The sequence below is a fragment of the Setaria viridis genome, chromosome 2 (genome assembly GCF_005286985.2).
Source record: "Setaria viridis chromosome 2, Setaria_viridis_v4.0, whole genome shotgun sequence".
NCBI lineage: Eukaryota > Viridiplantae > Streptophyta > Magnoliopsida > Poales > Poaceae > Setaria > Setaria viridis.
Window position 1 is genome coordinate 23753987 of NC_048264.2, and position 13511 is coordinate 23767497.

General features: G+C 49.9%; 1 protein-coding gene and 1 long non-coding RNA gene across 2 annotated transcripts; one reads left to right on the forward strand and one right to left on the reverse strand.

Moving 5' to 3' along the window:
* Nucleotides 1-2273: 2273 nt before the first annotated feature.
* On the forward strand, nucleotides 2274-3595 carry LOC140221879 (uncharacterized). The gene is made up of 2 exons (XM_072291839.1): nucleotides 2274-3321; nucleotides 3561-3595. The coding sequence occupies exons 1-2, from the start codon at nucleotides 2274-2276 to the stop codon at nucleotides 3593-3595; spliced, it is 1083 nt and encodes a 360-aa protein (XP_072147940.1).
* A 4640-nt stretch (nucleotides 3596-8235) lies between these two features.
* Nucleotides 8236-10458, reverse strand: LOC117843285 (uncharacterized). The gene is made up of 3 exons (XR_011897492.1): nucleotides 9891-10458; nucleotides 9647-9680; nucleotides 8236-8493 (listed from the first exon to the last, which is right to left on the reverse strand). It is a non-coding gene; the product is annotated as an uncharacterized lncRNA (long non-coding RNA).
* Between the last annotated feature and the right edge of the window lie 3053 nt (nucleotides 10459-13511).

Here is a 13511-nt window from a genome sequence, read left to right on the forward strand (position 1 = left end):
ATGAGTATATGAGGGTGTATGTGATTGAGGGATATGGGTACCCCAGGATCCCTACCGACCAGGATACTGGTCGGACTTGATAAGTGGGCTCGCCTGACCAGGGCGTGCGGGCTAAGGACACAAAGATACTTGGAGTACATGTCAAGGCAACAAGACAGTCCAAATCTGCTCGGATATCATGGAATGCGTATTGTAGTCCGACTTAGATTACCTCCCATGTAATAACCGAGTAGATTAGATTCAAATCGACCAGTGCGAAACAATACAATCCAGCATACAGGATGTAGGGTATTACTCTCCGGAGGTCCGAACCTATCTAAAATCTTCGTGTCCCCTTCGTGTTCTCGCGATCACCTTCGAGTTCTTGGTTTCGCAATCGCCCTCACCTACAAATCAACCACTTGTGTAACCCCCTGGTGGACTGTCGGGCTTATAAATTCGATAGTGATCTTTACCATGAAAGCATGAAATGAATCTCACAAGGGTCACAAACATTTTGACAAAGCTCAATGTAAAAACAAGTAGCGTATGTATAAGGTTTTTTCAAAGATATCAACATATGGCATTGGTAGAAATTTATCATATCATTGAGGAGCTAAGTGCAAGATAAAATTTCCAAGTATTTTACGGTAAGAAGTAAGATTTCTTTCATCGTGCCATATCTCCTTTTCTTGAGTCTTTGTTAAGCCTGGCGCCGTCCCTATGTTCCAGCAATCCTACGGCGGCGTCGGCAGCAGTAGCGCCATCTTGTGATCCTGAGTCCTTGCTGCTCAGTAATAACCATGGGCTGCACTTTAACTGGACCATTGGCTGATCATCGGCTGCACAGTAATAGAACCATCACCATCAGCTTCTTGTATTTCCATAGGCCAACGTCTGAACCTAGGCCTTTTTCCTTTTCTAACTCAGATGCACAGCCGACAATCGAACGTAACTTGCAGCTACCACCATCTTTTCAGTTGTATCCACCATGCGTGTGCATATCTTCTCGAGTGGTCCCATCGATCTTGATTACATATAGTATGATGGTTGATCGGCCGGGCGGCAGGCGTTGGTCCAGCACGTAATCCTATCGGCTTGCCCCGGCCGGCCAACGCAAGCAACCAACCATAACGCCTTGTGCTTGTCCGGTGTATGTACATACCAACACACAGGTAGTAGTACTATGCGGCTTGCTTGCATTGAGCTTCGGTCTCGTAGCTGTGCCAATGAACGCCTTTGGCAGTCAGTATGATAAGGGCGTGCATTATCGTTGCGCCGCCTCGTCGTCATCGCAAGCGTCGTCTTGTCGGCCACGCGGTCTCGTCGTCGTCTCGGCGCCGGTTTGTCGGCTCCGTCGGTCATGCGGCCTCGTCATAGTCTTGGCGTCGGTCTTCCGTGCTTGGCAGCCTTGGGATGTCATCAGCAGCGCCATCTTATCCTTCAGCTCCGCGTCATCGCCGTCTTGGTCGTCCTGGCGCCGCTCCTCTGTTCCGGCAACCCTATAGCATCATGGAAGCACTCTGGCATCCATATATACCGTCGGTGGCGACGTCGATCATATCCGGCACTTCCGGTAGCCTCATGTCAGCGGCGGCCAGGTTATGATGGGTCCGTGGCGCTGTTAGTCCTTGGTCGACGTGGATGGAGTGATCGGCGGAGTCGTGGAGGGGCCACGTACGTCCTTCAGAGCTTTCGTCGCTAGCCTTGTGGTCATCTTTAGGTAGTCCACATGCAAGTACATGTTAGACAGTAGATATACGGCCCATGGGCCTGCCCCTAGTGGCTCCCCTTGTGGCCTATATGTATACACTGATTATGTCTATTGAGAATCAATCCAAGTATTATACAACCCTAATACTCTCTCATGGTATCACGGGTCGGTTCTCGATCCCGCTTCCGCTAGAGCCGCCGCTGCAGCGCCTCTCGCCGGTGCCCGCCGCGCCGTCGCCGAGAGTCCCTCGCCGGCTCCCCTCTCCCTACCCATGGCCGATGACGACGTGCTCTCCGAGGAGGAGCGCGCGCAGCGCGCCGCCGCCGCCGCCGCGGCCGCCGCCAAGGCCGCGGCCGATCGCGAGGCTGCCCTCGATGCGCTCGAGGCCAAGCATGCCGCGGTCCATGCACAGGCTCTCGCCGTCGTCAACATCAAGGTGTTGATCCCCATCACCCTCGATCGCGTCTCCAACAACTATGATCGATGGCGCAAGGTCTTCCTCGTCGTCCTCGGCAAGTACGCGCTGACCGATCACGTCCTGTCCGATGCCGCCCACCCCACGCGATCCGCATGGGCGCAGATGGACTGCACCGTGCTGTCGTGGATCTACGTCACCATCACCGCCGATCTGCAGCAGCAGGTCATGCTCAAGGAGCCCTCCGCTCGCGTCGCGTGGCTCGCCCTCGACGACGAGTTCCTAGGGCAGCGTGAATCACGCGCCCTCCTCCTCTCCGCCGAGTTCCGCAACTTCAAGCAGGGCGCCCTCAACATCACCGACTATTGTCGTCGGTTGGAGACGATGGCGAGCGCCCTCGCTGAGTTCGGCGATCCCGTCAGCGATCGGACGCTGGTGATGACGCTGATCCGCAGCCTCAATGGCACTTTCCGCCATATGATGTCGCATCTGAAGCTCCAGCGCCCCTTCCCCACCTTCAACGAGGCGCGGAACCTTCTTCTCCTCGAGGAGGTCGATCTCAAGGACGCGGCCGCCGAAGATCCGCCTCCCCCTGCTGCCCTCTACACGTCCGGCGGTGGCGCCCCGCAGCACCCCTCCAGTGGGCAGTCGGGCGGTGGCCAGGGGCGCGCCCCATCCGGTGGCGGCAACGCCGGGCAGCGCAACAACAACCGCCGCCGCGGCAAGAACAAGAACAACGGCAACGGCGGCGGATCCAACGGCAGCCCCGGCGGCCCTGGCGCCGGTGCGGGTGGCTCTGGGGGCGGACCTCGGCCTGGGCCTCCACCGCCGATGAACCCCATCCCCAACTCGTGGGGTGGCACGGTTCAGTTCTGGCCGTACCCCTACGGCCCCGGCGGCGCCATGCATCGTCAACAACAGCCGCCGGCCGCCTTCCACGCCCAGCAGCAGCCCGTCTACGTGCCGCAGCAGTTGCCCTACATGCTGCAGCAGGGCGCGCCGAGTGTCCCACCCGGCTTCGGCTATGGGGGTGTGCCCTCTTCACCCATGGCACAGCAGCAGCAGCAGGCGCCATGGACTCCCATGGCTGGTGGATCGTGGAATCAAGGCTCCCTCATCGACAATTTCAGCACCATGTCGCTGAACGTGCCCTCTCCTTCGAACGAGTGGTACATCGACTCGGGCGCCGGCTCTCACATGACAAACAACGCTGGTATACTCACCTCCTCCTATCCCTCATCCTCTCATCCTTCATCAATTATTGTCGGTAACGGTGCGTCCCTCCCCGTTACTTCCGTCGGATCCTCCTCTTTTGTTACACCGCGTCGGTCACTAGTTCTTTCTAATGTTCTTGTTGCTCCTGGCATTATTAATAATCTAATTTCCGTTCGCCGCTTTACCATTGATAACAATTGTTCAATTGAGTTTGATCCATTCGGTCTTTCTGTGAAGGATCTTCAAACTCGGAGCGTGATCGCCAGATGTAACAGTTCGGGTGACCTCTACCCTTTCTTTGTTGCACCTACCACCAGCACCACTGCCCTCGCCGCCACTACATCCACGTCCGCCCTATGGCATCGCCGTCTAGGTCACCTAGGGTCTGATGCTTTGTCCAAGCTTATTAGCTCCAATGTCATTTCATGTAATAAGTGCACGACTGACCCTTTATGTCATGCTTGTCAATTAGGTCGTCATGTACGGCTCCCATTTAGCTTGTCATCCAGTCGTGCGTCCAAACCTTTTGATCTCATTCATTGTGATCTTTGGACATCTCCTGTTTTGAGTGCCTCGGGATATAAATATTATCTTGTTATTCTAGATGATTGCACTCATTATGCTTGGACATTTCCTTTACGTCTCAAATCTGAAACGTTTGAGCTGCTGTCCCGTTTTTTTGCCTTTGCACGCACTCAGTTTGGCGCCTCCGTTAAGGCTGTCCAGTGCGACAACGGCCGCGAGTTTGACAACTCCTCGGCCCGCACGTTCCTCCTCACCCATGGCACCACCCTTCGCATGGCGTGCCCCTACACATCCCAGCAAAACGGTCGTGCCGAGCGCATTCTTCGAACGATTAATAATATTATTCGTTCTCTTCTTTTTCAGGCTAGCTTACCCCCTGTTTACTGGGCTGACGCTCTCCATACCTCCACATATCTTCTCAACCGTCACCCCACAAAAACCTTAGCTGGCCGCACACCTTACCTAGCGCTCCATGGCACCCCTCCATCCTACGATCATCTCCGTGTGTTTGGATGTGCCTGTTATCCTAACTTGTCTTCCATTGCTGCAAACAAGTTCTCACCTCGCTCCACTCTTTGTGTCTTTCTCGGCTATTCCGAGGATCATAAAGGTTATAGGTGTCTTGATCTTCACTCAAATAGGATCATTGTGTCTAGACATGTTATCTTTGATGAGTCCTCCTTTCCATTCGCCAACATGTCTACATCTCCTATTGATCCTACCACCCTAACCTTTTTGAGCGATGAGGACACTGTCACTTTGCCCATTGGGCCTAGTGTCGCTGCTGCAGGTACCCCGACCGTCGCTGATGCTGCCCCCGGCGCTGCTGCCCCTGCGGACACACCGTCCCAGGCTGCTGCCGGTAGCGCCCCTGGCACTCCCGGCGCCTCCAACGGCGCCCACGTCGCCCCGGCTAGCCCCGGTGCTGCTGCCCCTGGGGATCCGTCGCCCCAGGTCGCTGCCAGTAGCACCAGCGCTCCGCCTGGTACCGCTGCCCCTGCGCCGCAGGTTGTTGCTAGCGGCACCCGGCGTACTGCCTCCACAGCGCCACTCGTCATCATGCCGGTAGCTAACGAGCACAGCATGCACACTCGAGGCAAGTCCGGCTTCGTGCAACCGGTCGATCGTCTCAACCTTAGTGTTGCTGCTCTTTCTCCGCTACCGCAATCCGTTCGGTCTGCACTTGTTGATCCGAACAGGCGCGCGGCCATGCAGTCTGAGTTCGACGCTCTCAAGGCTAATGACACCTGGTCGTTAGTGCCTCGACCTCCGGGAGTCAACATTGTTACTGGCAAATGGGTTTTTCGGCACAAGTTCTTGGCAGATGGCACACTTGATCGCTATAAGGCTCGATGGGTTTTGCGCGGTTTCACTCAGCGACCTGGCGTTGATTATGATGAGACATTCAGCCCTGTTGTGAAGCCTGCTACGGTCCGTGTGGTTCTCAGCCTGGCTCTCTCTCGCTCGTGGCCTATGCACCAGCTCGATGTGAAGAATGCCTTCCTCCATGGTCATCTTACAGAGACAGTGTACTACTCTCAGCCTTCGGGGTTTGTTGATTCGTCACATCCGAATCATGTCTGTCATCTCAACCGGTCACTCTATGGGCTGAAGCAAGCTCCTCGTGCTTGGCGCACTCGGTTTGCCACTTTTCTCACTTCGATTGGGTTTGTTGAGTCGAAGTCAGATGCCTCCTTATTCACATACTATCGAGGCAGTGAAGTGGCTTATCTCCTGCTTTATGTTGATGATATTGTGCTCACAGCTTCATCGTCAGGTTTTCTTCAGCGGATTATTTCAGCTCTCCGCCAGGAATTCTCTATGACTGACATGGGTCCGTTGCATCACTTCTTGGGCATTTCAGTTGAGCGCCGAGGTGATTGCCTGTTCCTCTCCCAGCGTCAGTATCTTTTGGATATTCTGGACAGGGCGGGCATGCGTGACTGCAAGCCTTGCAGTACTCCCATGGAGACTCACTCCAAATTGTCGGCTGATGGAACACCTGTGACAGATGCTACAGACTACCGCAGTATTGCCGGAGCCTTGCAGTACCTCACCTTTACTCGTCCATATATTGCCTTTGCAGTGCAGCAAGTGTGCTTGTTCATGCATGACCCCAGAGAACCACATCTTGCTGCTATGAAGCGCATTCTCAGATACTTGCAGGCAGTCGGGACCTTGGCCTTCACCTCTCTCGCAGTGCACCAGACACTCTTACAGTATACTCTGATGCTGACTGAGCAGGATGTCCAGACACTCGCCGTTCTACCTCGGGGTTTGCTGTGTTCCTTGGCGACAATCTCATTTCATGGTCTGCCAAGCGTCAGGCAACAGTATCCCGTTCGAGTGCAGAGGCTAAGTACCGTGGTGTGGCGAATGGTGTCGCCGAGGCTTGTTGGCTGCGTCAGTTACTTGGTGAGCTTCGCTGTCCTCTCCGCAGAGCTACCATCGTCTATTGTGACAACATCAGTGCTGTTTATCTCTCCACCAATCCAATCCAGCACCAGCGTACCAAACATGTCGAGATTGATCTTCACTTTGTTCGTGAGCGAGTCGCGCTTGGAGAAGTCCGTGTGCTGCATGTCCCTACCTCTTCGCAGTATGCTGACATCTTCACCAAGGGACTTCCGACATCAGTGTTCACAGAGTTTAGGTCCAGTCTTAATGTTCGCGGTGCTCCTACCTCAGACTGTGGGGGTGTGTTAGACAGTAGATATACGGCCCATGGGCCTGCCCCTAGTGGCTCCCCTTGTGGCCTATATGTATACACTGATTATGTCTATTGAGAATCAATCCAAGTATTATACAACCCTAATACTCTCTCAGTACATACGTCATGACCTTGTGAGCCTTCTTACTTGCATGCATGCTGGAGGGTGTCGGCCTTCTTGCTTGCATGTCGAGAAGTACGTCGGTCATCCAGCTACGCGTACGAGCGCCTCTGGCCGTCGGCGTGTGTGGGTCGCACACTCGCATGATGGCATGGCACCATCGCGGCTGTGTCGTGTCGATTCCGGCCAGTCAGCATGGCATCGTCGTCGTCGACGAGGACGGTTGTGTCGCTGGTCGCGAAGCTGAAGCGGGCGACGAGGGTGTCGCGCATGGTGAAGACGTCATTAATGCAGCTCCGCAACTTCGGCCAATGCTTCTCTACTGAGCAAGGGATCGGCCGATGTGCTCGTTGTCATCAACAATATCATCTCTCCAATATATTCTTCATTGCCTTGTAGTACTAGTGCACGTGCATGCCCATGCAAGTCCAGAAGGTTGTAGCATGCATGTCCAAGTATGCCAGCATGCGACGATTATTGGCCTCCTGCCGACGAATGATGATGCTCTCAGGTACCATCCATGGCAACTGGTAGCTAGGGGGGTCGTCTTATACTAGCGTCGTCTCTGACAGCCCGCGGCGTCGTGTCGTTGGCCGCTCCTTCTTGTTGCCCCTGGCAGCCACGTGGTGCCGACATGGTCCGTCATCTTGGCGTCGTTCTCCCATCCCGCCGGCCTCGTGCCGTCGTCAGCATCAGTAGCGTCTTGTCGTTTCAGCCTAGCGACGACGTCATCGTCTTCTCCGAACTACCTCCGGCAGCCCCGCGGCGGCGGCGGCATCAATCTTGTCGGCAGCACCGTGTTGTTGTCTAGCCCGACAGCCTCCGTCATCGTCTTCATTAGCGCGCCGCCTTGTCGTATTTACGGCGTCACCTTAATTGGCAGCAACTTGCGGCGGCGTCGCTGCCGGGCGTGGGCGCCGTGTCTCCGGCCCTGTTTGTATACGCTTCTTCTAGCCATGCTTGAATTATAATCTAAGCGAAGATTTTCTCGCTTCTCGTTTTTCGCTTCTCATAGTTCAAATTTCTGAAGCGGCTTATCACATAAGCGAGAATCGGTGGAAATAAGCAAAACGTTTGGCGGGATTCTCACTTATTTCCACCGATAAGCCGCTTATAAGTGGAAACAAACAGGACCTCCATCACGGATACAAGACTTCACGCTGCTTCCGTAGCCGATTTGACTGCAGGCCTGACTCCTCCATCGTCTAGCATACAATGATAGAAGAACAGGCAGCTAGGAAATAGCTGCCCTATGAGAACTGGCGCTGCATGTAATAGATGAGCCGATAAGAAGTTTTTATGCTAATAAAGTAATACTAGCAGAAATGCCCGTGCGTTGCTACGGGTCATTACTTGCTCTCACGTTATTATACGTTTGTTCATAACACTTCAACCAATGTCTTTTCCATATGCTGATCAACCAACACATCGCAGAGAGAAGAAAAGTTCATATGAAATGCAAGGCAATTTTGCTAATTGGTACGAGTCTGCAAATGCTGAAAAAATAAATATTTCAAAAGTTCACACGCAAATAGAAAAAAAAAACTGCAGATCTCTTGGTGGGAGTTGTTTTCCATCAAACAGTAGGATATGTCATGTCTTTTACAAATTCTAGGTGATCAGGAGCCAAACGTGATAATTCACCTACTACACCTCATCCAGGAAAGAGAGCACCAGACACACAGGGGAAAAACTAATTGAAGTTTTGAACATCAGAAACAAGATGCACCCACTGCATATGGGAAGATTAGTCCACAAACTCTGCACCACGGCTCCTGCAATTCTCCCAAGCCACCAGCCATTTACTCAACATCCTGGGCATATTCACAGAAAAATGCCCAAACATCCATTCATTAGTAATCTTCCTTCTAAGAAAAAAATTATTAGTAACCAAAGGCGATAAATTATTTCATATTATTTAGTAGATATTAAATTTTCAAAAGTCAATACAAATTATAGATAAATAGTATTCTAATCTTACTGGCAATGTACACAAATATACAGTACATCTATGTTGATGACAGTGTGTTGCTGCAATAGAAAAAAAAAGAGTTCAATGTAATAAATAACGTGAAAAACGTGATGTTTTGACCAATATGCATCGCAATCTACTGATCTTATAGCAACATAATATTCTTAGTGCTCGTGAGATACGCACAAGTTTTCAAAAAATATAGTAGACAAGAATTTTATATTCATATTAAATTTAGATGGAGGCACAATTACTTTCATCCCTTGAAGTTCTCATGAATAAAATAAGATGCAGCTCTGGTGCCTTCATGTCTTTTTCTGCTTTGCGAATCTTCCCCTCTAATTCGGCTCTCGAGTGTCTTCTCCTTTGCCCTTTTTTCAGCACAACACATGAAAGCACCCTCTTTTTGTACATTATTATTATATTATTTATAAGTGATAAAGATGGATGCACCTACATGGTTTGAATCAAAAAGCCAAAACTCAATCAAATGTTAACCTTAGAGTTATGCCAGGCACGTGTTTTTAAGTAACTTAATAAATAAGAATTCTATATTCATATTAGATTTAGCAAAGTGCAACACACACATATATAAAAGAATTTCAAATCTTCGAGAAGTCAATTCCAATTAAATTTCCTTGATCCATACACATGAGCCATTAGCTCTACAGTCATGAAACAAAGAAATTAATGGCATCTGTCTTCACGGAGCTAGCTAGAGCATTGTGAGAGATCAGAATTCTTAATGTGAAAATTAAATTTCCTGGTCCATCAAGAAAACCCTTATATGTTGGACGATTAGTATCTTGCAGTATGGATGATTTGCAGTATCAAAGAACACAAGTTTTGACAGGGTGTCCATTATCTCAATAAAACCTACGTATGTGCAACAAAATGGTTCCATAAAAAAAGTGCAACAAAATGGCGAATAGAAATCAGACTTGAAATGAAAAGGAATGTTTCACTGAAACAAAAGCATTGGTAAGCAAACTTACCAGGGCATTTTTCATCGGTCGGCAAGCCTAGCTCCTGTTGCAAAACAATTCAACAGCCTTATCAAGATTTTAATATCATCCTAGCTCCTGTGCAATAGCAAAACAATTGAACAGCCTTATCCAGATATTTTGCAGCTAAGTAAATTTAACTATAGTTGATGATTAACTCCACCAACCAAGGAGGAAATATAAGGGAAGAACGTAAATGTCCAAAACTGTGAGGCCATGTGAGGCAGATAGATACCTACTGCAGGTTGGGTCCTCACCGGAATCATCACTGATTGTCTCATTTCTGGTAACCACATTTCCTTCTATGATCTCATGAAGCCAAACCTGATGGGAAACAAATGCAGAAGAAATAGATAATGTAAGAGTAGTCTGGAAAAAAAAGCTTCAGCAGCCAGATGCATTTTTTCAATTCCTTTTATGCATACCTCTCTAGCACAGTGGTGATATGTCCATTGACCTAGGTAATAATAGTATGGTGGCAAATGTGGCACAATATCATTCTGATGGGTCACGCAGATTGTTCTAGGGACTTGAGCACCAAAGTTACATTCTAATTCTTACTTAACCAACATATGAATTATATTCCCACTATAACAAGTACTGCTAAGTCCACAACTGAAAAATCATAGCGCCAACAGAAAGAAGTTCAACAAAAGGAAAGGAAAAGGAGAAAGTACAACATGTTCGAACGGACCTCCATACCCTTGCTTCTGCGGAAAGCGAGCGATCTGTTCAGGTCATGGGCTTGGCTTCTCCAAACCTGCAAGATGCCACCAGATCACCTCATAAAATTATATGAATAGTAGCAGGGCATTAAATATTTCAGTTGGAAAAAAAAGAAATATCCTTTCACAATGTTTCTATGACTTCATCAAGCAAACCTCCAAAGTCAAGTGCAGTGCATCAAGTTAAACTTACATCTCTTCAAAGGTAAAGAAATGTTCTTATTAAATGCATAACAAGCAAGATTAGAATATCCTGTCAGGCACGAAACAAAGAGCAGGGCACTCCTTGCCTCCTTGGTGTTTGACAAAGAAGCAGCAAACTTCCAATGTGATGCCATAGCTTGCTTAGTACAATACACTATCAAGTATTCTAAGAATAGTTAGCTTTCCCAGTGTCACACCAGTTAGTAGCAACTGCTAATCCAACATTACTTTCATATCACCACGAATAATTGGGAGGAAGAAGGATTTCAACAAACATGTAGCTGGCGTATGTTACCTCATCTTTCTAGCAGGCACAAAAGATGCTTCTTTGTTTATCTTCCTCTCTCCTTCCAAGCTGTGTCCAAAAAAATGACTGAGGACAGTAATTAATAATTAAATAAGATGCAATACTAAGAGATAAGGATACAGAAGAAGAAGAAATTACGGACCTCCGTGTTCCTCGCAGATCAGGCTTTTCTTTACTCCAAAACATCTAGAGCTGACTCAATTCTTTCTCTTCTCCTGATTATTTTTTAGATATAAAGGGGTATTTAGAATTGACTTGCATCACTACTGAACATCTCGGCAAGCACGCAAGCATTGATATTCAAGAATTGACCCACATCAGTACTGAACATCCTTTCTAGCGCAAGCAAGAATTGTATCAAACAGGTGTTAGGCATAATGAAAACTAAATGCAGTAGAGTAGATCAAAGTTGAGATTGATAATTCCGTTGATTAAATCAATCAAACAACTCATCCATCACAAGATTAAAGGAACCGCTGAGGGGGGAGATATAAAGAGATCTGGTAAATGGAAATTGAGAAGGAACGACACTTACACTGATGCCATTGATGGTGTTTTGCCGCTGGGATGCGTTCCTCCCAACTGCCCTTGTGCGACCCCGCCGCTACCGGCCTCGGAACCGCATGGTCTTCTAGGGAAGGGAGGGAAAAGGGTGGCGGCAACTGCCGCGCGGAGAGGAGGAGGAGGGCGGGCGGGCGGCGCCGGCTGCGTAGGGCGACCGAGGAGAGGAGGAGTAGGGTGGTCGGCGGCGGCGGCGCAGGGAGACCGAGTCGAGGAGAGGAGGATGGCGGGCGGTGGCGGCGGCAGCAGCGAAGTAGGGCGAGCGAGCCGAGGAGAGGAGGATTGCGGGCGGTGGCGGCGATGTAGGGCGAGCGACGGCGGGCTCCCCGCTCCGGCCGCCGGGGCGCCCAATCCCCTCCGATCGGCGACGGTGCTGATCCGTGGGTGGCGCAGGCGGGGTGGGACGGCGTGCGGAACCTCCTCCCACGAATTGGGAGCTCCCACAAGCTGGGCGGCGGAAGGGGATGGAGGGGGGAGGCGGAGACGGGAGCGGGGGTCGCGACGCGACACTCCGGCCGCCGCCCACGCGCAATCCGCTCCTTTGGCTGTATGTTTCGAAGAAAGAGAAGAACTCTCCCCTTTAACCCCCTCCCTTTCCTCTTTTTTCCATCCGACCCCCAGTCTCTTCATAATAATTGGACCGCGGGTTGATTTCACAAAACGTCAGGAGTTTTTTTTGCAAAATGACCACGACGTACGAAAATCCAGGCAGAGACGTTACTTGCTTTAATAATAGGTAAAGATATGTTGTGATCAGCCGATAAGATCAATTGACATTCCAGGAGCCGATTAGCACTTCCTGCGTCATTCCCAATGGAAGAAGTACGTCCTCGTTTTGCCCTTGGATATAATTTCATCCTTAGAATATTCCTTCATCATAGCATGAGTCATCGGCTCAAGTGCTCATTGAAGTTTCAATATTGTCAGTAACTGATGTGGTGGCCAATCCGACGCCTAGCATCATTATCAATTTAAACAAGGCGTCGTCAATCCACCTCCCCTTGCTATTATCTCAATATTGGCATCTAACTGATCGTGGTGTCATAGCCAATGCCGATACCAGCTACAAGCCGATGTCAACAGGGCCCGTAGCCGACGCACGAGCTACAAGCCAACGCCAACCTGTCGTGCTTTGGGGTTGAAGAGCACGGCGCTTGACGAAGTCGGTGAGCACGAGCACGGCGGCGGGCTGCGGCGTGGCGCTGTCACCGCGGGTGCACTTACTGCCTGTAAACCAGGCGGCGCGGACCTCCGCGACCTTGCGCTGATCCTCGCGGTGGACATATTGGCCCCGGCGAGCTTATGGACGTCGGTGCTGTAGACGAGTCAATAAACTCCTGTATGGCCGATACTTCTTTCATGCCGGCCAAAATAACCAATTTCGGTAAGCAAAAATCCTTCTGTTATTTCCGATCCAATCTCCATCTTTGATGTTTCCTTTTGCTTCTTTCTACTTGCATGTGAAATCCAAGTCATGTCTTGCTTTCTAAAATATACGTAGCAACATCGGACTTGCCATTCAACGTCATCAGCCAAACTACTGCAAGCAATAAATTAATCAAGCTCCACCAACACTATCGACTCTTCTTCTATTACTCCCATCGGCTATCCTTTTGAACCAAGCAGCCGATATGTCCTATCTGAACTGAGCATTTTGTCTTGATCCCATGTGCGGCATGTAACCGATTTGATTAAATGAATTTGCATGCATCGAATCTTCTCTCTCACCATTGTGTGTCACGTAATTAACTTGGCACCAAATCCATCTGAATAACACGTAGCCGACAGACATATCTCATCAGCTTTCAGCGTCAATGTTATACTTTGATCTGCCCCCAAGACGATATAAGGATCGATTCTGCATCTTGATCGCCTTTAGATTTTTTAGATTTTATGAACGTGTTCCACTGGGCGTGCCAAGAGCGTATTGACGCAAAATCTGGACCTCAGGCTTCTGCGTTGAACAATACAAAGGACATGAGAGATCTGCTTAACTCCAGTGCAGGCTTCAAATCGGCTCGCGAGTGGTGCAAGACGTGCTCTGAAAATTAACAAGGTA